The sequence below is a fragment of the Lithobates pipiens genome, unplaced genomic scaffold (genome assembly GCF_037356315.1).
Source record: "Lithobates pipiens isolate NorthernLeopardFrog02 unplaced genomic scaffold, aLitPip1_a1.2 Scaffold_18, whole genome shotgun sequence".
Lineage (NCBI taxonomy): Eukaryota > Metazoa > Chordata > Amphibia > Anura > Ranidae > Lithobates > Lithobates pipiens.
The window spans coordinates 572,493,277-572,519,136 of record NW_027507758.1 but is presented as its reverse complement, the minus strand read 5'-3'; the positions used below and the strand labels follow the sequence as shown (position 1 = coordinate 572,519,136).

The 25,860-nt window shown below is 44.9% G+C and overlaps 1 protein-coding gene across 1 annotated transcript in view; it reads left to right on the top strand.

Annotated features, from left to right (window-relative positions):
* The window catches only part of BLK (BLK proto-oncogene, Src family tyrosine kinase), a 115,571-nt gene that overhangs the window by 72,079 nt on the left and 17,632 nt on the right, over positions 1-25,860 (top strand). Inside the window, exon 11 of the mRNA XM_077489036.1 lies at positions 19,782-19,932. Coding sequence (XP_077345162.1) covers positions 19,782-19,932 — 151 coding nt within the window. The remainder of the gene's footprint in view (positions 1-19,781; positions 19,933-25,860) is intronic.

Here is a 25,860-nt window from a genome sequence, read left to right as displayed (position 1 = left end):
TCAGGTGCTTATCTAATAGTTTCTTGAAACTATCAATGCCCCCCGCTGAGACTACAGCCTGTGGAAGGGAATTCCACATCTTTGCCGCTCTTACAGTAAACAACCCTCTATGTATTTTAAGGTTAAACCTCTTTTCTTCCAATTTTAATGAGTGCCCATGTGTCTTGCTAAACTCCCTTCTGCGAAAAAGTTTTATCCCTATTGTGGGGTCACCAGTATGGTATTTGCAAATTTAAATCATATCCTCTCTCAAGTGTCTCTTCTCCAGAGAGAATAAGTTCGCAACCTTTCCTCATAACTAATATCCTCCAGACCCTTTATTAGCTTTGTTGTCCATCTTTGAACTCGCTCCATTTCCAGTACATCCTTCCTGAGTACTGGTGCCCAGAACTGGACAGCATATACTAGGTGTGGCTGGACAGTCTTGTAGAGCAGGAGAATTATCATTTTATCTCTGGAATTAATCCCCCTTTTAACACATGCCAATATTCTGTTTTCTTTGTTAGCAGTAGCTTGGCATTGCATGCCATTGCTGAGCCTATAATCTACTAGGACCCCCAGGTCCCTTTCCATCCTAGATCCCCCCAGAGGTTGTCCCCCCAGTCAGATGAGTAAAGCCTTTTAGAGATGGGAACCTACCCTGTTCTGACTATACTACAAGACCATAAACTTTATCTCCAACGACATATAGGGCTTATACTACCTGGTGTTCTATTTATCCCTTGCATTGATTCAAACAGTGTAACTCAATGAATAAACTCACATGTTGAGGAAGTCAGATGAGTAAAGCCTTTTAGAGATGGGAACCTACCCTGTTCTAACTTATCTACAAGACCATAAACTTTATATCCAGCGACATATAGGGCTTATACAACCTGGTGTTCTATTTATCCCTTGCATCAATTCAGACAGTGTAACTCAATGAATAAACTCACATGTTGAGGAAGTCAGGTGAGTAAAGCCTTTCAAACGTTCTGTTTAATGGAGGATAATCATAGGTAGAAAAACGTTAATGTTAGTCACGTGAAAAGATGTATAAACCATGACTGGATACAGTGGAATGACTACAGAAAGAGGGAGGAGGGAGGAGATATACAGAAGTACGATGAGAGAAAGAGCTCAGCTTATACAGCAAAAGACAGCTTAAAGAGGGAGTAAACTCTCCCACTCTGATGCTTCTTTTCATTTAGTCCATTATAATTAGTCATTATCAGACAATAGCCACTATAATCCAGCCCAAATCGCATATTACTTACTGTTTAAAGAAACTGTGAAAAACTTGTTTCCAGGGGTTAGGCAGCGTCATCTTAAGTATTGTTTTCTGAGTCGACAGTGGAGTCTATTTCCGCCCTTACATTGAGCACTTCCTGTACTGTTAACCTGTCAAGCCTCCTTCTCAATCCAACGTTTCTATGGCAACCCTGCTTCCCTGTTCATAGCTTACTTGTTTATTTCATAGTATTTACTTGTGCCGATGTCTAATGTTTGCCTTTGTCAGACTTATCAGCTTCAGCTGATAAGACTGCAGTAATGGCCAAGTTTAGACTGTATGTGAGGTCACATGGTTTGTAGGAGGAAGCTCTGAGTAATTAGCAGAGTTCAGTGGTGTGCCATAGGAAGTCCTGATAACAGATAGATAAGACATAGAGAGTGTGCCGTAAATCAGGGGAGATCTGGGCATGCTCAGTGACTTCATTCTACCGAACAACAAGGATTACAACAATACTAAGCAAGTAAGGAGATATCTACAAGCAGTGTTCATTAGGGTTTTTCATGCTGATTTACATGGGACAAAGTTGTGGGGGAGGGTTTACAACCACTTTAAAGACACAGAGCTATGATAAACCAAAGTTATGGACACAGAGAAGGGATAATAAATCACATAGTGTAACACAACATACCCTCTCCCCTATTGTATGTTGTGTTACACGATGGGATTTATTATCAAGGATCGGAGTCATTGCACTTATATGAGGTTCGAATGTTTACTGGAAGAAAATTTTACTGACCAGACCTCTGAATATTAATTAAAAACATAGGAGAATTAAATATCCTGGCACACCCAGATGAAGCCCTTCTGTCTCCAAGCCTAAGACCTCCTGCCTTTTGGGTGGAGAACACTTATCAACTCAACATTGCCCTGAGCTAGAGCCAGGTCTTTGAATATAAAGAGTGTGTACACCTAAACACACATGGCTTGTCAGTCTCCAGTAAGACCTGGACATCAGGTTAGAGGCTTTATCCCTCCCAAAACTCTTTAAATTCCAGGAATTTAAAGGCCTGGGGAAAACTGCAGGAACAACTTTCTCCGCTCAGGACAGACACTCTGGAGCCCCTCACTGCATTTGTGAGAACCCGTGGCATTTGTGCCTACCTTTGTACAGTAGAAGGGTCTTGCACTGTCACAGTCTCATTAAAAAACAGGCACACTTAGAGGAGATAAAATTAGCCAACTTTTGTGTAAATTTGGTTTGTGGTCTCTCGTATCAGCTTCATCATCTGTGGCAGGAAACTGTCACTGACATCATTTTTCCATCACAGCAAACAAAATCAAACTTTGAGAACCCTTTTTAGGTTTCAGAAACTCTGATATGAGATGCTTGCAAAAGCCACAACTTCATGTTACAGCAGACTCCTCTCTTCTCTTTATCGGTAAATATAGGTGACTGCCTGCCACTCTGTGGTGCATGTTCGTTTTCAAATGAGAAAAAAAAAAGGGAACGTTCACTTCTGCGTCAGACCGCAGTCTTCTTACGTCTTTGTGACTTCCCATCAAATAAAACTAAGCTGGGGGTCAAAAAGCAATTTCAGACAATAAATGAAACTAGTGAACTGCTAATGGTGCTCTGCAAACACTGCAACAGTGCTAGAAGCACAAACGCCCCCTATTTTGCTTTCACTTACCTCCATGGACATCAAATGCAGCACCAACATGTAAACGGACTCCCGGCTGCAACCAGGGACCATTGGCTCGCACTGGCGGTGCTATCTGAAGAGTGATATGTGTTTGGATTGCTCTTTAGAGAGCATTTGACAGGTGTTTAGGAGGTGTCCTCAGTCATGTGCCTTCCTAGGATGGAAAACAATGGTCTTCACTATGAAGAATGAACCTAGAAGCACTCAGCTCTGAGCACTTCCGGGTTCAGGTCTGGAAATCCCTGGGCACTCAGGCTCTGGAGGAAGCTAACTGAGCACAATCTGTTTTCAATTGGCTTCAACAGAGTGCAGGAGTTACTTTAGGAGTCTAACACACCCTGTTGCCTCCATAAAGAGAACCTGTCACCTGCAGTATATTATCACAATCATTAGGACTAAAATGTGCATTTTCAAAAGAAAAAAGGCTCTGACATTGAAAGGAGTTAATGAGAATTCTTGGTAAGCCACAGGCGCCATATTTCAGGGTCTGCTTCCTGAAATTTGTGCTGGGCATCTTCCTTTCTATCTGGTTGCCTCCAAAAGCTGGTTTGAGTCTGGCTGATGACAATGAGGAACCTATTTGTATCCACTCTATGATACATGAGATTTTCTGAATCTATCTATGGATGCCGCTGCCACCCCCTATTCAGGCGCCTGAATTACAATGGCTGTGATTTTTTTTTTGAAGCATGTGATTAGAGTCATAGGCCATAGGCTCTAATAAGCATCAATAGGCATCAAAAAAGGTGACTCATGCTGGGCGCTCGCAAGTCACTCAGCTGTGATAGAAAAGCGAATGAATATTCGCAACAGTGGCTGTGTTTGATGGGCACAGTGGCTGTGTTTGATGGTACAGTGGCGGCAATTTATTGGCACAGTGCCTGCGTTTGGCACAGTGCCTGCGTTTGGCACAGTGCCTGCGTTTAATGGCAAAGTGGCTGCGTTTGATGGCACAGTTGCGGCAATTGATGGGCACAGTGGCTGGGTTTGATGGCACAGTGGCTGCGATTGATAGTACAGTGAAGCTGCAATTGATGGGTGTTTTTTTTCAGAATTTTTCAGTTTGTTTGCCCCCCCAAAAAAAATGTTGAGCACCAGCTGCCACAGCTGGATGGAGAGGGATATAAATCCCTTGGCAGGAAAAACAGTCATCCATGTATGGATCTCACCTTTTGTATTGAGATACTTGCCTGGAGATCATCTTTAACTACTTGCCTACTGGGCACTTTTACCCCCTTTCTGCCCATGCCAATTTTCAGCTTTCAGTGCTGTCACACTTTGAATGACAATTGCGCGGTACAGTGGGCAACGCTGTATCCAAACAAAATTTTTATAATTTTTTTGAGACAGATAGTTTTATTTTTTGGTGGTATTTAATCACCGCTGGGTTGTTTACGTTTTTTTTGCTAAACAAATGAGAAAATTTTTTTTGAAAAAAATAAAAAGGTTTTCTTAGTTTCTGTTATAAAATTTTGTAAATAAGAATGTTTTCTCCTTCATTGATGTGCACTGATGAGGCTACACTGATAGGTGGCACTGAGGGGTACTGATAGGCAGCAATGATAGGCACTAACAGGTAACACAGATGGGCACTGACAGGCAGCACTGATTGGCAGCACTGGCGGGCACTGCACTGATAATCTGCTATAATATATATATAAGTATTTTTTCTCCTTCATTGATGTGCGCTGATGAGGCTGCGCTGATGGGCACTGATAGGCTGCACTGATGGTCACCGATGAGGTGGCACTGATGAGCACTGATAGGGCAGCACTGATGAAGCTACACTAATAGGGGTGGGACTGATGGGCACTAATAGGCGGCACTGAAGGGAACTAACAGGCGTCACTGATGGGCAGCAATAATAGGCAGCACTGATGGACCATGATTGGCAGCACTGGTGGGCACTGTTGGCCTGCACTAATGATCAGTGCCCTGATTATCAGTGCAGATGTCCACTGTGTGGATTTGCCAGTTATCAACTTTCTTCTCCTCTCCTCAGAGTTGTGTCAGCGTGAGGAAACGAATGCCGATAACAGGCAAATCCTGTTTACACTGTGATCAGCAGTGATTTGACACAGCTGATCACGTGGTAAAGAGCCACTCTGATTGGCTCTTTACATTCGGGCAATGTGTGACAAAGCTGTAGCCATCATTCAGCTAGAGCGTGGTCATGAAGAGGTTAAACCACCAAAAGGTGTCTGAAATCAGATAAGGGAATGTTCAGTAATAATAAGAAATAAACCAAAAAACACCACGCTACTAGTAGCCAGTAATAAATGTAATAAATACATTTCCTTCACTGGCTCCGAGTATCTAGACAAAAGGGAAAATACACACTACTGACTACTGAGGCCCAAATGTCAAACGGTAAGTACCAAAGGACCACAGGTTGGGCGCCAATGGCACCCAGGACTTGCAGTCCGCAGGGATGGGATCATACCCATCTCGTCAATAAATTTGCAGAAACTCTGCGCTAAAAAGGAAGTTATCCTTTAACAGAATGGCTATGCCTGGCTTTCTTTCTTTAACAGAATGGTTATGCCTGGCTTTCTTTCTTTAACAGAATGGCTATGCCTGGCTTTCTTTCTTTAACAGAATGGCTATGCCTGGCTTTCTTTCTTTAACAGAATGGCTATGCCTGGCTTTCTTTCTTTCCTATACTGCTAAAGCAAAGGGCAATCTACAAACCTAGACCTATGAAGCCCACAGCTGACCGTAACACAATAAAAAAACTATATACAGGAGAAAGTTATATAGCGGTGTATATACTATATACACCGCTATATAACTTTCTAAATTTTTTTATTGTTTGCTAAAAAAAAAAAAAAAAAAAAAAACCTCGTGCCATTATGGTCCGTTGAACAATAAACCACAAGCCTTAAAAAAACAGCAAAATAGAAGCTGCATCTAACAGTTTTCACACTTGGTATATTGCATAAACAGGTTCTGGAGAACTTGGAACAGTCTGTTTCCAATGTGACCATAAGGTGAAGAAAAGTGATGACGGATTTCTGAAACGGGCCCTTTCACTGATTTTATGATGAAATACATTCATAAAGTATTCAAACCCCCTTCACTTTTTCAATTCGGTTATGTTGCAGATTGATACTACAGTTGTTTAAATATTTTTTTTCTCATTAACTACTTCACCTCCAGAGGATTTACCCCCCTTTATGACCAGGCCATCTTTTCCTTCACTGTTGGGATGGGAAGGTGAGGAGTAGGGATGGGCTCAGGCGTGTTCGCATGGAACACGTGCAGAGCCCGCCAGGAAGTCGGCGCAGCACTGCGCTAATCACAGGCAGTGAAACATTGCCCTGATGTGCGGCTGCAGAGACACGCCTGAGCTCATCCCTAGCAAGGAGCTGTGTCTAGTTTCCTCCAGACATAACATGTAGAGTTGAAGCCAGATAGTTCAATCTTGGCTTCATCAGACCACAGAATCTTGTTCCTCACGGTCTGAGAGTCCTTCAGGTGCTTCTTGCAAACTCTAAGTGGGCTTTTATGTGTTTTGCCTAGAGGAGAAGCATCTGTCTAGCCACACTGCCATAAAGCCCAGATCTGTGGAGGGCTGCAGTCAGTGGCGGCCCGTGTTTTTTTTGGGGGGGGGGGTGCGGTGGTGATGTAGATCTGTTTGCCCCCCCACCCCGCAAAAAAACACAGATCTGGGCTTTGGGTAGATCACGGTGGTAAGGGGCACCCCCCAGTCCAGGCCCTGCACTTACCCCATCTCGTGGGCAGTGCGGCCGGCCGTGTCAGCTTCTCTCCGGGCTGCGGACTGCTTGTTAGCTCAGTTCCGTCTTCTCCCTCCTCTCCTCCATGTGTATCCACCTTCCTCCTCCAGCCAGCCAGTCCGATCAGATCTTCTTTTGGTAAATCGGGTGACGGGTCTCATGACTCGCTTCCTGATTAGCTGGGAGGAGGTTCAATGTAACACAACTGGGTGGGCTCAAAACGCAGTTCTCTGCTCCCCGAGACCACCCTTTTTCAAAGCCTATTAGAGCCTCTGGCTTTAATCACTTGCTGCAAGACCCCCCCACCCCCATTGGAATCCATGCATCCCTGCATGTGGATCAAGGGGCCAGACACATGGATGGGGAGGGGCGACGCCCATGTGCCCCTAGTGGACAGGCTGCCACTGGCTGCAGTGATGGTTGTTCTTTTGGAACTTTGTCTCATCTCCGCACAGGATCTCTGGAGCTCAGTCAGAGTGACCATAGAGTTCTTGGTCACCTCTCTTACTAAGGCCCTTCTCTCTTGATTACTCAGTCTGGCCAGGTGACCAGCTCTTGGAAGAGTCTTGGCTGTTCTATTTGAGAATTATGGAGACCACTGTGCTCTTGGCAATCTTCAGTGCAGCATAATTGTTTTTGTAGCCTTCTATGACTCCAATAATCCTGTCTCTGAGCTCTGCAGGCAGTTCCTTTGACCTTTTCTCGAATACAGTATGCATTATCAGTTGTGAGGCCTTTTGCAGAGAGGTCTGTGCCTTTCCAAATCCTGTCCAATCCATTTACATAATTTACCACAGGTGGACCCCAATCAAAGTGTAGAAACATCTCAGCAATGATCAAGAGAAACAGGAGGCACCTGAGCTAAATGCCAAGTGGCGTTGCAAAGGGGCTGAATACTTACAGTATGCCAATGTGATATTTCAGTTTTTCCTTTTCCTTTTTCATACATTTGCAGTTTTCACGTTGTCATTATGAGGTACCAAGTGTAGCTTAATGAGAAAAAAATAATTGAAACAAATGTAATATCAGACTGCAACATAACAAAATTGAAAAAGTAAGGGGTGTCTGAATAATTTATGAACACACTTGTAATGTGGGTTTAAACCTGGGGTGTCAAACTCAATTTCATTGCAGAGAGTATCAGCATTATGTTTTCTGTCAAAGAGCCAGTTGTACCTATAAGACTATATACTGTACATTTATTCAAGGCTTTTTTTTTCTCAGAGAATAGGTGCAAAAGATGCAGTCACGAACAGTAGCGGAGTTCAGGGGTGCGCTATGTATAGAGTGCAGAGTTCAAGGGTGTGCTATGTATAGAGTGCAGAGTTCAAGAGTGCGCTATGTATAGAGTGCAGAGTTCAGGGGTGCGCTATGTATAGAGTGCAGAGTTCAGGGGTGCGATATGTACAGATGCAGAGTTTAGGGGTGCGCTATGTACAGAGTAAAAGGTTCAGGGGTGCGTTAAGAGCAGAGTTCAGGGGTGTGCTATGTACAGAGTGCAGAATTCAGAGGTGCGATATGTACAGAGTGCAGAGTTCAGAGGTGTGCTATGTACAGAGTGCAAAGTTCAGGGGTAAGCTATGTACAGAGTGCAGGGTTGAGGCATGTGCTGCAAAATCTTACTCGCATCTCACCTAACTGGCCCAGCTCTATTACCTCCTGGCAGTGTAGGTGGCTCTGCCTCTTTCTCTCACTTGCAGCGAGATCTGTGCACCCTGGCACAGATGGGGATCACAGTGCAGCTTACCATGTCATGCCCCATCCCACACTGCACCTGCATCTCTGTTGCCTCCGCCATGAGTGCAGGGCAGGTAGGGATCCGTGCAAGCCGCTGAGAGGAAAGCTGTCTTTGTTTTTACAAGTGACTGTTGTGAGCAGGGAGTAAAGGTGGTGGAACGTAGTTCCTCCACATTTTGGCTGAAAAAAAGCCGGGGGTGGGAGGACCGCATGAAATGGCCTGGATTCGGCCTGCGGGCTTGATGTTTGACACATGTGGTTTAAAGACTACGAATTTCCAGGGGAGCTGATGCTCTGGTCACATGGTGTTTTATCTAAGCATATACAGTAGCAGTGATTGATAAGCTGTGCTGATCCTTCTTTCCTCCTTTTTTATTTTAAACAGGAAGTTGAACAGAAAAAAAAAAAATCAGACAGATTCCCGTATCAACACAAACAATGTCTCTCCGCTGTTATTGTATTTTGACAGGGGAACTCCGCCCTGCAAGAATACACTGGGCAGTGCTTGCAGCTGGTTTTCCAACATGCCCATTTAGCAAAAGTTGGTTGTTATGCCCCGTACACACGATCGGACTTTCCGACAACAAAAATGTGGAATTTTGTTTGAAGGTTGTTGGCTCCAACTTGTCTTGCATACACACGGTCACACAAATGTTGGCCAAAAATAGTGATGTGATATCTCCATTACGAACGCTAGTTTTACAAGACCCATCGCTTCCGGCTCGTACTTGATTCCGAGCATGCGTGGACTTTTGTGCAATAGACTTGTGTACACACGATCAGCAGAAAATTTGAGAACCTGCTAGCCAACATTTGTTTGTGGACGGCCCGACAAAAAATATCCGATGGAGCATACACACGGTCAGACTTTCCGCCAACAAGCTCACATCCAACATTTGTAGTCGGAAAATCCAATCTTGTTTACAGGACATAAGACAGACTTCTGTTGAACAGACAGCTGTACACATGGACCAAATGTCATCCAGTTCATCTGTGCCAATCAGTACCCACCAGTACCTGCCAGTGCCACCTGTTATTGCCACCTGCCAGTGCCCACAGTGCCCACCAGTGCCACCTATCAATGCTCACCTGTGGTGCCAATCAGTGCCACCTATCACTGCCACCCATCAGTGCCATATAACTGCCACCTATTGGTGCCTATCAGTGCGGCCTCATCAGCGTACATCAATGAAGGAGAAAAATTACCTGTTTGCAAAATTTTATGACAAAATATTTAAAAAAAAAAAAATTTTTAAATTCGGTCTTTTTCCATTTCAAAAACCGCAGAGGTGATCAAATACCATCAAAAGAAAGCTCTATTTGTGGGGAAAAAATGATGAAAATGTAATTTGGGTACAGTGTTGTATGACTGCGCAATTGTCATTCAAAGTGCATCAGCGCTGAAAGCTGAAAATTGGTCTGGGCAGGAGGGGGGTTTAAGTGTCCAGTAAGCAAGTGGTTAAAAACAGAGATTTTAGTTGCACATATTTCCAAATATATGTGGAACAAACAATGGGATTAATTTACTAAAATGGAAGAGTGCAAAATCTGGTGCAGTTTTACATGGTAGCCAATCAGCTTCTAACTTCAGCTTGACAGGAGGAAGCTCCCACCCAGGTGGGAAGTGGTTAAATAGACTTGAAAAAAGGAAAAAACATTGGTTCCGTTTTTACGACAGCTTTGGCTAGTGCGGGCCTGGTTGGTTTGATAAACACTGTAATGATAAAGTATACATTGTTGTTGGTAACTCCACTTTTGTTGAGAAAAAAAAAATCCCCTCTGGTTGATCTATGTACATTACAAGCATTATAACAAACATTGTTGCAGATTCCTACTTTTGTTAGTCTGAAGAAATCACAATTTGTTTGTCTGTGTCCATGTGGAAAGTGAATCACTATGGGAGTGGTTTCATAATTATCAAAAAGCTGCTGTACTTGCAGGGCCATATCGAGGAAAATGACAGGGTCTGCATCCCTTTAGAAGTAATTTCCAATCGGGAGTATCTCACCAAAAAAAAGACATTTGTGTTGCAGGCGATGCCAAAAATCTGACTTGTATCTTATTGTTATCATTATTATTATCCACTTGCTTACTGGGCACTTAAACACCCCTCTTGCCCAGACCAATTTTCAGCTTTCGGTGCTCTCACACTTTGAATGACAATTACTCAGTCAAGTAACACTGTACCTAAATTAATTTTTTGTAATTTTTTTCCCACAATTAGAGCTTTCTTTTGGTGGTATTTGATCACCTCTGGGGTTTTTATTTTTTGCGCTATAAATGAAAAAAGACCGAAAATTTAGAAAAAAAAACCTGCATATTTCTTTGTTTCTGTGACAAAATTATGCAAATTATAAATTTTTCATCATAAATTTTGGCCACAAATTATACTGCTACATATCTTTGGTAAAAATAACCCAAATTAGTGGATATTATTTGGTCTTTGAGAAAGTTAGAGAGTCTACAAGGTGTAGTCCGAATCATACAAAATTGATCACATCTGATGTACTGGTGGACTATCTCACTTCTTGTGACCCGAACAAGTCAGGAAAGTACAAATACCCCCCAATGACCCCTTTTTGGAAAGTAGACATTCCAAGGTATTTAGTAAGAGGCATAGGGAGCTTTTTTATGTTGTCATTTTTTCCCACAATTCTTTGCAAAATTAAGATTTTTTATTTTTTTTCCACAAAATTGTCATTGTAATAGGTTATATCTGTGACGTGGCATGTGTATACCACAAATGACACCCCCAAAAAAATTCTGCTACTCCTCCTGAGTATTACAATACCACATGTGTGGGACTTTTCCACAGCCTGGCCACATAGAGAGGCCCAACATGCAGGGAGCATCGTCACATGTTCTAGGAGCATAAATTACACATCTAACTTGTTGACTACCTATTACACTTTTGAAGGCCCTGGAGCACCAGGACAATGAGACGTGGCACTGATGACAGATGGCACTGATACGTGGCACTGATGACAGATGGCACTAATACGTGGCACTGATGACAGATGGCACTTATACGTGGCACTGATGACACGTGGCACTAATACGTGGCACTGATGACAGATGGCACTAATACATGGCACTAATGCGTGGCACCGATGACAGATGGCACTAATACGTGGCACCGATGATGCGTGACACTGATGACAGATGGCACTGATAAGTGGCATTGATGACACTGACAACAGATGGCACGTGACACTGACAGGTGGCACTGATGACAAATGGCACTGATACGTGGCACTGATGACAGTTGGCAATAATATGTGGCACTGATGACAGATGGCACTATGTGGCACTGATGACACGTGGCACTGATGACAGATGGCACTTATACGTGGCACTGATGATAGATGGCACTTATACGTGGCACTGATGACAGATGGCACTGGGGACAAATGGCACTGACAACAAGTGGCACTGGGAACAGATAGCACTAACAGGTGGCACTGGGGGCAGGTGGCACTGGGGGCAGGTGGCACTGGGGAGGATGGCACTGGGCGAGGATGGCACTGGCGAGGATGGCACTGGGGCAGATGGCACTGGGCGAGGATGGTACTGGGGCGGATGGCACTGGGGCGGATGGCACTTTTTTTCCTTTTTTTTTTCTACTTACGGCCGTTGCAGCCGTTGATCTCTCCCTTCTCACACGCTGTCTGTGTGAGGAGGGAGAGCGGTGCTGAGAGATGATCTCATATGTTTACATATGAGATCATCTCTCATTGGACACACCGATCGCGCTGTAAACGGCCGCTGTGATTGGCCGTTTACAGCGATCTGTGACTGGCTGTGTCCGAGGGACACGGCCAGCACAGAACTTCCCAGATGCGCGCTCGTGGGAGCGTGCATTGCGGAAGTAAATAAGAGGCCATCCAGGGACGGCTTCCTGGCAGTTAGCGTCCGCTATGTAGCCGTCTTTCGGCTATAGGGCGGGCGCGAATCGGTTATTATTATTATTATTATACAGGATTTATATGGCGCAGTTTACACAGCGCTTTACAATAGAAAATTCTATAAAATATAAATCTAAAATATCTTAGTGTAGACTTCTGGGAAAATCAGTGAGCCAATCACACAAGCAGAAAATGTTTCCGTGGGGCGTTCTGTACACATTCCGTGTACAGAACACCTCCAGGTTGCCATATTGCATTTTACAGAAAATTACAGAGCTGCAGATTGAAAAGGAAAGGTTTTAATAACATCCAATTGCAATATGACTTGTGTCGCAATTGTATACGCTGCATTATTGTTATTTTTTATAAGCTCTTTTTTTCCCCACAAAAGTGGAGTTACTCTTTAAAGGAATTGTATAATTAAATTTTACCATCTATGGCCAAGTTTAAACGGGATTAATGCAGGACATTTTACAGATCACACAGGCATTGAATCTGGGGCGCAATCAATGATTATATGTACCTAGGCTCATGACCTAATTATTGTAGCCGTCCAATCACTAAAAGTGACACCTTTTGTGGAAGTTTGTTGTAGTCACTTCCTCTTTTTTAGCTCTTGTTTCCCTTTCTGGGTTTTTTTATCCTCATTAATGGAAAACACCTAAAATTAGCTTACAGGATCATCTTGCCAAATGTTTTATTTTTTATTGTAAACCTATTCTATTGATAATTGAGTTGACTCCCCAAGTTAATACCTAGGGGAACTCGCAGCAAGGGGGCCTAAAGGCTTAATCAGTAAACCAATCAAGTTTTTTCAGCAGAACTAATGTTTTAATTAACTCTTTTACTGCTGGTGCTGTAGAGCTAAATTTACACTTGCAGTGGGGGGTAAAACAGATCGTTAAACTGGGTTTTTACCACCCTCTATCTGCCCACCCAAAGGCAGCTGGACAGGATTCTATACTTGCTGCCGCTGCAATGCTTTGCTGCACAGAAAGAATTATGCCTGTGCATTTGCCTGCAGAATAGGATGCATTGAAGTAATTGGGACTGCGTCTAAACTTTGTCTTAGATATTCCCACGCACTCCACAGGTAGAATACTTTTAGGACTATTGTTTTAGTTTCAATAAGAATTTGATGCACTGTAGGGGCTTGTTCACATAAGCGTACTTTAAAGGGGTTGTAAAGAGAATTTTTTTTTAAATAACAAACATGTTATACATGTTATAGTGGCCCCAAACCTGGTCTTCTGGGATCCCTCGGTGGCTGTCTCTGCTCCCCCCCGCAAGTACTTCTCACGTTCATGCGAGCTCCCTCGCATGGTGAGAAGCACCTGCTGGCACACTCCTGTGATACAGCCGGCGGCTATAGCAGCTCACTGTATTACTCGGCCCCGCCCCCTGGCGCACCATGTCATTGGATGTGATTGACAGCATCGCGAGCCAATGGCTGCGCTGCTTTCAATCCATCCACTCCAGCCAATCAACGTGCAGGCTGAGCGACAAAGAGGATGTCGGAGGCGAGCGTGGGACTTTCGAGGGGTCGGGTAAGTAAAACGGGGGGCCTGGGGGGCTGGCACAGTCAGATGTTTTTTCACCTTAATGCATAGAATGCATTAAGGTGAAAAAATTTTTATTTTTACGACCTCTTTAAGTGTACACCCGTGCGAGGACTTTGTTTGCCCACAAATGGAAGCACAGGTGTTCTGTGCATCCCCATGCAAGCAGTCCCTTTCATGTCAACTGGCACTCTGCAGCTGGAAGGACACAGCCGCTGATCTCAATTTGACAGCCGTGTGGGTTTTTGTGCTGCTTCAATTCTTCTGGGAAGGCTGTCCACAAAGTTTAGGAGTGTGTCTATGGAAATGTTCGACCATTCTTCCAGAAGAGCATTTGTGAGGTCAGGCACTGATGTTGGACAAGAAGGTCTGGCTCATGTTCTCCACTCTAATTCATCCCAAAGGTGTTCTATCAGGTTCAGGTCAGGAATCTGTACAGGCCAGTCAAGTTCCTCCACCCCAAACTAGCTCATCCATGTCTTTATGGACCTTGCTTTGTGCACTGGTCCAAATCATTTGATAGAAGGAGGATTATGGTGTGAGGTTGTTTTGCAGGGTTTGGGCTTGACCCCTAAGTTCCAGTGAATTGAACTCTTAAGGTGTCAGCAAACCAAGACATTTTGCACAATTTCCTGCTTCCAACTTTATGGGAACAGTTTGGGGATGATCCCTTCCTGTTCCAACATTACTGCGTACCAGTGCACAAAGTAAGGTCCATAAAGACATGTGTAGCATCCATAGGTGTGTGCAGGGGGTGTGCCGGGTGTGCCTGAGCATACCCTAATTACCACACGCAGTGCTGATTCCCCTACTGCCCAGGCTAACCCTGCCCCGCAGTGCTGCTGGCGTCCCTCCTCTTCTCTCCCCACCAGATGTTATGGGGAATATTTCAGGATTGAGAATGGGAAAGGGACTAGTAAATATGTAATTTACCAGCCTCTTCCTTTTCTAAATTAATACAGTGAACACACTTACTCATTGCGTTCATTCATAATGGAAGCATAGTAAACTGTTTACTATGCTTCAGTTTATGAATGAACAGGAAGCCGCTCAGCACATAGCACTATCCCATTCATTCGCTGTCTAGTGCAACTGAGGCTGCAGAAAAATGCATGTGTGCTTGAGCTTTGGGGTGCACACCCTAATGCAATAGGCTGTGTACACCTATGGTAGCACCCTTTACCTTACGTAGGTACTAGAGTTCGTTTTTTGGCCAGTGCGGGTAAATTTAGGCAGGCCTGAAAGCTTTGATTTGGGGGCTGGGGAGTGGTTTAGTGTAGGCTGGTGAATCACAAATAGCATCACCTTTTGGTTACCTCACTCTGGCCTCTAAAAGATTCTAGAGGCAGAGGATGGGAAGAGAGGTGGAACTGTCTGGGGTGTGGTAAGGAGCCCTGACCAATCCCCATCTAGGATTGGCAGGGGGCAGGTATCCTTAAATACCTTGGGTCAGCCCAGCTAAAGAGGAGCTGTTCGGGTGGAAGAACTGAGAGAAGTGTTAGGCTGTTGGGGCCTTGGAGGAAGCTCCCCAGTCTGGGGGGTGTGACCATGGGCAAGGGGCTCGGAAGCTGTGAAGGAACCCCACACAACCCAAGGGGTGTTCTGAGCAGGAGCAAGAGTGGACAGCAGGGAACACTGCCGGGCAAGTCTTCTGGAGGGATCCACCAGGTGTCGGTGAGTGACAGGCACAGTCAGGAGAGCTGGGAAAGGCATGCCAGGAGTGGATGTAGAGCCAGTGGGAGAGACTGTAATGTTACTGGCATTGAAGTAAGGCGGCTGCACCCAGAAGGGCTATCAGAGTCTACACAGGACTGACTGGGATCAGTAGTTCACCTCAAATACAGCTAGCACTAAAAGACTTTCTTTCATCATTGGTTGCTACACCAACGGGGCAGGGACGGCACTGCCCGAGGGCCCCATGCCACTAGGGGGCCCCATCAAGGTTGCCAGCCTCAGTAAAACCAGGGACAGTATGTAAAAATTTGTGTTGTTTTTGTTTTTAATCTGTCTCTGAAATGTCCCTTACCGACATTCTTTTGGTCTAAAAATCCTGAGATTATAGCTGCCCCACCTCTCCAGTACCTTCTCAGCCAATAGAAACATGTCTGTGTATACTGTGTGATTGTATACTGTGTGTGTGTGTGTGTGTTTGTGTGTGTGATTGTATACTGTGTGTGTGTGTTTGTGTGTGTGATTGTATACTGTGTGTGTGTGTTTGTGTCTACTGTGTGGCCCCATAATCTCTGATTGCCTGGGGGCCCTATAATCTCCTATTGCCCGGGGGCCCCATGAGTTGTCAGTCCGCCCCTGCAAGTGGGCCTGCGGTCCCTGCCAGCAAATTGCAAATCCCTGAAGTTGGGCTTAATTCAGAGTTGGGCCTAACTATGTGCTAGCTGTGCCAGGAACCAAGTACTGCACAGTCTACAAATAAGCGTTTTGCTGGAGAAGTCTGGAGCTTTAAAGACTGTGAATAGAGGTTCCAAGCAATCATCTCATTGTTTAATACTATTGATTCTGGTAATCCCTTTACCCCATCCAAGTTTAACCCCTCAAATAACAAAAACAAAGCCGATGGACTGTTCATTGTCTGGAGAGTAACTGGAAGTGAATGACAGGCTGGGGCAGGGTGACAGGTGGAACTACTACACTCAGTGGCCACACGGGGTACCGAAAAGCATGGATGAGCAAGTTTGGGGGTGGAGAAACTTGACTGGCCTGAGTCAGGACCTCATTCTTTGGGATCAGTTAGAGCGGAGACTGCGAGCTAGGACTCTAGTCCAACATCAGTGCCTGACCTCAGAAATGCACTTCTGGAAGAATGGTCAAACATTCCCATAGACACACTCCTAAACCTTGTGGGGCCAAGACCAAGCCCTAAAAAACAACCCCACATCATAACCTCCCTTCACCAAATGATTTGGACCAGTGCACAAAGCAAGATCCATAAAGACATGGATGAGTGAGTTTGGGGTGGAAGAACTTGACTGGCCTGTACAGAGCTATGACTTCAACCCAATAGAACATCTTTGGTATGAATTAGAGCAGAGACTGCGAGCCAGAGCTAGTCCAACATCAGTGTCTGACCTCAGAAATGCACTTCTGGAAGAATGGTCAAACATTCCCATTGACACACTCCTAAACCTTGTGGGACACCCTTCCCAGAAGACTTGAAGCTGTTATAGATGCAAAGAGTGGGCCAACGCAATATTGAACCCTACTAAGACTGGGATGCCATTAAAGTCCATGTGCATGTAAAGGCAGGTGCCCCAATACTTTTGGTAATATAGTGTATATACATTAAGCAGCTTCACATATGACAATGTAACATCTCCCAATGTGTAACATAGATGGGGGCTCAGTAAGCAAAGAGAAGATGAAATGAGAGCTGATGCATTTTGAGTCAGGTGTTAAGACTCTTCTTCAGGTTTTGGGAAATGCACTCGTATGTCAAATTGGGATCAGCGGCTGTGTCCTTCCAGCTGCAGAGTCCTAGTTGACATGAATGGGACTGCCTACATGGGGATGCACAGAACACCTGTGCTTCCATTTGCAGGCAAACAAGGTCCTTGCACGGGCGTACACTTAATTACGCTTATGTGAACAAGCCCTTAAAACTCGTTACAGTTCATGAATTCTGATTGAAACAAAAACAATAGTCCTAAAAGTATTCTACCTGTAGAGTGTGTGAGAATATATAAGACAAGGTTGTGACCCAGACCCATTTACTTGAATGCATCCCATTATGCAGGCGAATCCAACATGGGGTTATAAGGCAGGCATCCCAATACTTTTGGTAATATAGTGTATGTATTCTTTAACCACTTGCTTACTGGGCACTTAAACCCCCCTCAGTCCCAGACCAATTTTCAGCTTTCAGCGCTGATGCACTTTGAATGACAATTGCATGGGCATACAACACTGTACCCAAATGAAATTTTTATCATTTTTTTCCCACAAATAGAGCTTTCTTTTGGTGGTATTTAATTACAGCTCGGAGTTTTATTTTTTGCTAAACAAACAAAAAAAGATGCAAAAAAAAAAAATCATGTTTAATAGTTTGTTATAAAATTTTGCAAACTGGTAATTTTTCTCCTTCATTGAAGTGCGCTGATGAGGCGGCACTGATAGGCTGCACTGGTGGGCACTGATGGGCTGCATTGGTGGGCACTGATGGGCTGCATTGGTGGGCACTGATAGGCTGCATTGGTGGGCACTGATAGGCTGCACTGGTGGGCACTGATAGGCATAGTTAAGGCGGCACTAATAGGCACAGATAAGGCGGCACCGATGGGCACAGATAAGGCGGCACTGATGGGCAAAGATGGGCACAGATAAGATGGCATGGATGGGTGGCACAGATGGGTGGCACGGATGGGTGGCATGGATGGGCACTGATAGGTACCACTGATAGATGGGACTGATGGGCACTGATAGGTGGCACTGATAGGTGGCACTGCTGGGCACTGATGGGTGGCACTGCTGGGCACTGGTAGATGACACTGATGGGCACAGATATGTGGCACTGGGGTGCAGCACCTTTGTTGAGGCAGATTGTGGGCACTGCTGGGTGGCACTGTAGGCACTGCTGGGTGGCACTGCTGGGCGGCACTGTGGGCACTGCTGGACGGCACTGTGGGCACTGCTGGGTGGCACTGTGGGCACTGCTGGGTGGCACTGACGGGGGGCACTTACTTTTTATTAATGTGGCACTGGCAGGGGGCAGGTGGGCACTGGCAGGGGGCAGGTGGGCACTAGCAGGGCTGGCCGTGATCGGGACTGATGTCCCGATCACGGCCGCTGGTGATCGGCTTTTTTTTTTCTCCTCGCGCTGTCAGCGCGAGGAGGAATAGTAGCCGATTACCGGCTCCGTTATATCACATGATCAGCTGTCATTGGCTGACAGCTGATCACGTGATAAGGGGTCGGGATTGACCCCTTGCATGGATCGGTGATCAGGCGAGTCTCGTAGACTCGCCGATCACAGAGCGCGCCGCGCGCGCCCCTCAGGGGACGCGCAGGCCGCTCGTGCACGGGACTACGTCTATTGACGTCGTCCCGGAAAAGGAGATCCGCGCTGTAGCCGTCATTCGGCTATAGCGCGGGTCTCAAGTGGTTAAAGAACTTTTTATATCAATAAAAGTTTTTCTACTTTTTTACATAAAACTTTCTCAGCCTGTGCCTGTATAATCCCACATAAAGAGGGTTACTTTTATATTCATTACAGTCAGACGAGCAGCCTTCTTTTTGCCAAGATGAAGCTGATACGAAATAGGATTTTCTTTGCAGCAGGTGGCTGTTTCTAGTGCGAAACATATCTGAAGAGTAATACCCATCGCACACGTCCCTGGTATAAGCTTTCAAGGTTTGGGTGCTGCATCAACAACCAGCTGGATACTGTTCAAGTCACAACGTAGATATTTGCCAGCACACCAAGGATCGGCACAAAGTGGCGTCCTAACGGGTAATTTATTGCATGATCCGACGAAGGGGTCCTGCGTGACTCCGAAACGTTGCACCTCTCTTGTGTTGTGATCATGCAATAAACTACTCATTTGGACACCACATTGTGGCGATCCTTGGTGTGCTGGCAAATATCTACGTTACCACATATCTGAACTTGCTCCTGCTGGCTATTTTAATATGGACGATTTTACATCTCAGTGTGTGCCATTCTTATTTTTGGTACAAGAGATTTCTTCAGTGGAGACAAGCTGAGCCAGCACCTGAGATGTGATTTTGGAGTGTGCAGCCCATTCTCCCCCAAGGCGGCATATGAAATATTTGATCATTCAGTAAGGTGGTTGACATTAGAACTGTCTATGGTTTTCATTGCAACCAGTCAGGTTCTTCCTCCTTTTATTATTTTCCAAACCGAATTACCCCTTCAGACACAATGATAGATGAATTGGTGTGTTCCCTCTCTCCAGGTTGCGGAGGGCATGGCGTACATCGAAAAAAAGAATTACATCCACAGAGACCTTCGAGCTGCCAATGTCTTGGTGTCTGACATACTTAGCTGTAAAATCGGAGACTTTGGTCTGGCCAGAGTGATTGACTCAGAATATATAGCCAAGGAAGGTAAGTTGACATTTTTTTCAACACAGATTTTGTAATCGCTTGTAAGGAACCTGGATTGGACAGGATTTTGCACCATGTTGGCCCAGGTCCCACCCCACTTCCTCTTGGATGGAATAGTCAACTATCAGTTATTTTGGGAGATACTTTGTCATGTTGTGTCAGTGTCACACTTTACTTGGCTCAAAGCCCACCTCCTTCAGCATAAAGGAAGCTGCAGTCCAAAAGGCGTTACTGCCCAACTCAATCACAATTCAGTACATTTCTTGTAAACAGGGTTCCTTTACAACAAGGCATTAATTCACATAACTCACCAAGCAGAAGTATGAAGCACTGAGTGCACTGAGTGCTCTTCCATAGCATATGACATCCTGAACAGTAGTTCCTCAAGTGCAGAACAATCACATGAGTCCCAGAACTGTCAAAGCCATCTTACCAGGTGTTACTGTCTCCTTATTTAGATGTTTCACACTCAGGGTGTACCATATAAAGGAAGATCATCCAAAGGCCCAGCCCCAGAGGCTGTCCTAAACCAAGCCACGGGACTCCTCTAGGCGAGAGTCAAGGGGGCAAGGTTTCTCTTTCTGTTCCCAAAGTGTCCTGTTCTTGGTTGATCAGGGGTTGCTCTGTTCCCACAATCAAACTCCACCAGACCCCACTCACCACTGCCATATAAAGGGGCATTAACTCTACCCATTACATCACTACAGGAGGGGCTACAATTAAATGTTGTAGAGAATCAGCTTAGAGTGGGGTTTAGAGAGGGTTAACTGAAGAGGTCAGTAACTTTCCCTTCAGGCCTGTTTTTTTTTATTTTTAATCCTAATAAATTTTTATTTATTTTCAAACATATTCATTTCTACACAAATTCAATATATTAAATTTCCTATTTATAGCTTTTATCTATGTAGCGCCGGGCTCCTAACTTTTCAAAGTTAAAACTTTACCCAAGCTACAGTTTGGGTTGGGTCTATTTGTCTAAATTTGACTTCTGTGTCAGTCTGACTGGACTGTGAGATGTTCAGCCTGGCCACAGGGGGCACTGTCTCTGGTGGCAGGCGTGGAACTATGGTCTGGTCAGGTGCTTGGATTACTCTCTCGGGGGGCCTCTCCAGGTCAGTGGGAGTGGCCCTCTCGCTGTGCACTCTGGGAGAGGGTATTTAAGATACGGACGTCACGTGGTTCGGGGTTCCGGTCCAGTATGAAGTGCTGATTACATGGTCCTGGTCCTCCTGACCAGCCCCCAGGAAGGCTATGGCCTGGGGTGCGGCTCCACCCAACTTTAATGCCTCGGGGTGGCTAGCCCAAGGCATGGAAACTAGAGGATGATTCTGAGGTGGATGGTTGCCGTCTCTGGTTCAGTAGAGACCCATTGGACTTCAAGCATTCCAGGGGAGGACTCTTTAGAAGAACACCACGCACAGGGGTTTTCTTAACAAGAGCCTGGAAGGGCCAAGGTAACCGACAGAATCCGGACTTGTGGATATCGCCAAGTAGGCTGAAAGATCCAGGTATGCTACAAGTGTTCTACAGCTTAGTTTCCTACGTGTTCTACAACAAGGTTGGTGTTAAAGACTTTGTTCCTGAGTAAGCACTTTATTGGCTGCTAGGCCTTGTGAGAGAGGGACTGTCCAACCTGAGTGCTCATCCAGCTGCAAATGGCTATTCTCTGGATGCGGTCAAAGTAAGCAAGTTCCTTGACGTTTATAGACTTTGACATTGAGAGTACCTGAATTCCTTTCCAAACCTCTGATCCCAAGTTAAAAGACTGTTCAATGGTTGAAGTTCGCAAATAAAATCTATTCAATTGGGTCTATTGTCAGTCTCAAGTTACTGGGTCATCTACCACGGGACATCCCCTAGATGTGCATCAAGGAGAAGCAGAAGGTAATGGTAAGCCCAAAAATAATCAGCAGCTCCTTGGGGGGTTAGTGCTACATCTATATACATCCAAAATTTATTTTGAAGTTGGACAAACCACCAAGTCTGTCCACTTCCTGCATTAATTCCTTTAACGAGTCTTGAGGATTGGAAAGATAGAACAAAAGGTCATCCGCATATGCCAAAACCTTGTGCTCCACTGCCCCAATACGAATCCCCGTGACCCTCCCATTCTTCCTAATCATACATAGAAAAGGCTCTAAGACCAGAGCAAACAACATTGGGGAAAGTGCACCCTTGTCTAGTCTCGTTGCGTATATTAAAATACTCTGACAACCCACCATTTACTTTAACCCTTGCTCCGGGGATATTTTATAACGCCAACACCCATCCCATCATACGTTCTCTTAGACCCACCTCCCTTAGAACCTTGGACATGAAGACCCAATTGACCCTATCGAATGCTTTCTCGGCATCCATCGATAGTACCACCCTTGGAATTTGATCCGGTCCGTTTTGTGCCCAGTGTAAAATATGTAGAGCTCGTATAGTATTGTCTCTGGCTTTGCTGCCTTTTATAAATCCCGTTTGATCCAGGTGTACTATTTTTGCGATGTGGTCTTGCATTCTAAGGGCCAAAATCTTAGATAGGATCTTCTTGTCCGAGTTCAGGAGGGAGATGGGCCTGTAATTGAGGGTCCTTTCCCACCTTTGGAAGGACTGTCACGTGTGCTACTAATGCCTCAGGTGGCAGTGGGCTAGACGCTGTAATAGAATTAAAATAATTACATAAAGGGTGTCTTAAACCTGACAAAAAATTTTTATAATATATATTCGTGAAGCCATCTGGGCCAGGACTTTAACCCAGTGATAATGTCATTATTACCCTACTCAATTCCTCCATCGTTATTGGCTATTCCATTTCCTCAAGCGCTGGGGTCGGGATAACAGGCATTTTTTTTTGTTTTTTCCACTCCCCCTCTGTCCCCAGCCCCCGCTGAAACCGAGTATATATTATACAGTGATTTATTTATTTATTATAATAGTTTTGAAACTCTGCCGCTATCTTTTGGGTGTCAGTTATTTGTTTCTTATTCACTACCAAATTATGGACATGCCTTGACTCTTGTTGTCTCCTTAGTTGTCTGACCAACAACTTTCCCCCTTTACTACCCTGTTTGTAAAAACAATGGGCAAAGTACCTTTGCTTATTTTTCACTTTTTGGTCTAAACATCGAGTTAAAGAGGAAGTAAACCCTTCCAAACAACTTGGACCTATAGGTAAGCCTAGATTAAGGCTTACCTGTAGGTCCAAGCAATATCTCCTAAACCTATATGGTTTAGGAGATATTTGCCCGAAAATGGGCACCGCTGTCTACGGCGCATGCGCCGTAGACAGCGGCGCGCATGCGCACTAAATGCGGCAAATCCAAGAATGGATTTGCCAAATTTGTCGACTCCCGTGCGCATGCGCGGGAGTGACGTCATCGCGGCCTCGCCGTATGACAGCGGCGGAGCTGCGAGGCGCGACTCCCGTGCGCATGCGCGGGAGTGACGTCATCGCGGCTTCGCCGCTGTCATTGGTCGGAGCTGCGAGACGCCACCAGCAAGATGGACGCGGCGGACTACAGGGATCAGCGGCGACTTCGCTGGCTCCTGTGTCAGGTAAGTGACACATAATGAGCTACTATGCGATGCATAGTAGTCCATTATGCTTTACCTTTGCAGGGAAAAAAAGAGGAAGTAAACCCATCAGGGTTTACTTCCTCTTTAAGTTCAATCGCAGTTCATCCAATCTATTAGCCTCTCCAGGGTGCAGACTGCTTTTATGTTTAATTTCTAAATTATGTATTTCTTCTAGAAGCTCCGTCATTTCCTTTTGCTTCTCCTTTCTAAGACGTGAGCCCTGTGCAATCAGTTCCCCTCTCATTACTACTTTGTGGGCTTCCCACACTGCTTGGTTGGACACCTCACCCGGTATATTGGTTTCAAAATATACTACCAATTTATTATGTAATGTTTCAAAAACCCTTTTATCATCTAGAATAGACTCATTTAATCGCCATACCTTTTCTTTGCTACCTGCCATTCTCAATCTTAAACTCAACTCTATTGGAGCATGGTCTGAGACCGTGATTGATCCAATTATGGAAGATTGCACTAGATGTAATTCAAATTGATCCACCATAAATAAATCCATCAGTATGTATTATGTATCTTAGAGTAATAACTGAAATCTTACTCTCGACTGTGTAGTGTCCGCCAGCTATCTACCAAATGTAGCGTTCTTAGACTTTGTTTAATGTGTCTTTGTGCTCTAAATGAGAATGGTGTCTTACCGGATGAGGTGTCCATCCCAGGTTCCAATGTGAGATGGAAATCGCCCCCTAATACTAAAACTCCATCCCTAAACCTCCCTAATTTCTTTAGTGTTTTAGATATAAAATCTACCGTATGGTTGTTGGGGGCATAGATTGTAGCAAATGTATAACATTGCCCATGGATTCTCCCCTTTACAAGCAAAAAGCGGCCCTCAGGGTCCACCTCCACTTCCATAAGTGAGAATGGACATTGTCTGTGAAAAGCTATTGTGACTCCCCTGGCTCCCCTGATAGGAGATGTCCCATGAAACCATTGATTAAACGTAAAATAGGGCATCCGCGGAGTCGACCCTGTCGCGAAGTGCGTCTCCTGGAGAAATACAACATCTGCTCCCCCGGTACGCAGTTCACACCAGAGACGACCCCTTTTGCATGGAGAGCCTAGTCCCCTCACATTATGTGACACTATCTTTATAGCCACCATTTCCTGTTCATTCTCTATGCTTTACTGGATATATTGCCATACCACTCCATTCCCTCTCCTTTGTCTTTCTGAGGGCTCCATTATCTTCTCCACTGAGTGTGTCTGGCCCCAAAAATGAAAAGAGGGGGGCGGTGGGAAGAAGAGAACCCCCCCCCTCCCACACCCCAGCCTACTAAAAACCCAGATGTACCAACTAATAACAAAATATACATTACCTCCACTAACAGGAAGACCAATCCCTAGATGGGCGTGCCACCCATCTCTGGATTTATCCTCCCTTCTGTCTAAATGCAGAATAAGAAGTCTCACTTTTTGGGACCGTCCTATTGGGGACAAAATGGTTAACGGTTATGATTGAGACACCCGGTTCTCCCCCGGGCTCCAAGAAACAGCGACCAATATAGAACAGCACAAAAAAGAATTCTGACAACAAGCTCCGATTGCCCATTTGCCATCGGAAAGTCCGACCATGTGTACGTGGCATTAGAGTTCGCTTCAGTATTGGCAGGGACAGCTTCCTCCTTCGGTGCCATCTTAAGGAAAAAAAAAAGCTACACTTTTTTTAAAAGCCTTTATTCTGATATGTAATAAAGTTTATACCGTTTTATATATTTTTGTTTTTGGAGTCTCCTTTGGCTGAAATGTCCACACTAGTCCCCAATTTTTTGGAGGGTATTTCTCTTCTCTATAGTGGTCATCTGTACTTTGGGGTTGCAATTAGCATACCGACTTAACGCAAAACCCCTTTTTTCCCATGCCTAAAAACATTTAGGTGACCTTCTCAGCAGCACATAGGCCCCAGCGGCTGAACCTAGCAGAGAAGGAAAGGCCAATATGTGCTGCTGATGGAGCAGGCCTTAAAGCGATCCTGATGCTTTGCTCCATCTGGGTAAAGTACAGGTTCATTTCAAGCCAAGTGTTCTACATATTGTGTGGCATTGAGTACAGAAAGTGCCTGGATGTCTGCAGATGATCTGTTTGGTTAGTGCTTGTGTTGTAAAAAGCAGAAGTGACACACACACCTCATCATAGCGATACTGACAGTTTGCTTTGAACTTCCACTTCTCGTGTATAGATAATCAGATCTTTTCTGGAACTTCACATGGGTCCTGCTAAACTCAGTCTATGTATTCCTAATTTAGACAAAACCTTCATTTTTTTTTTTTTTAATTCCAGAAAAATATTTGAAAATAAGTGATTTGCCAACAACTTTGAGATATTAAAGTGGTGATACATGTACATATT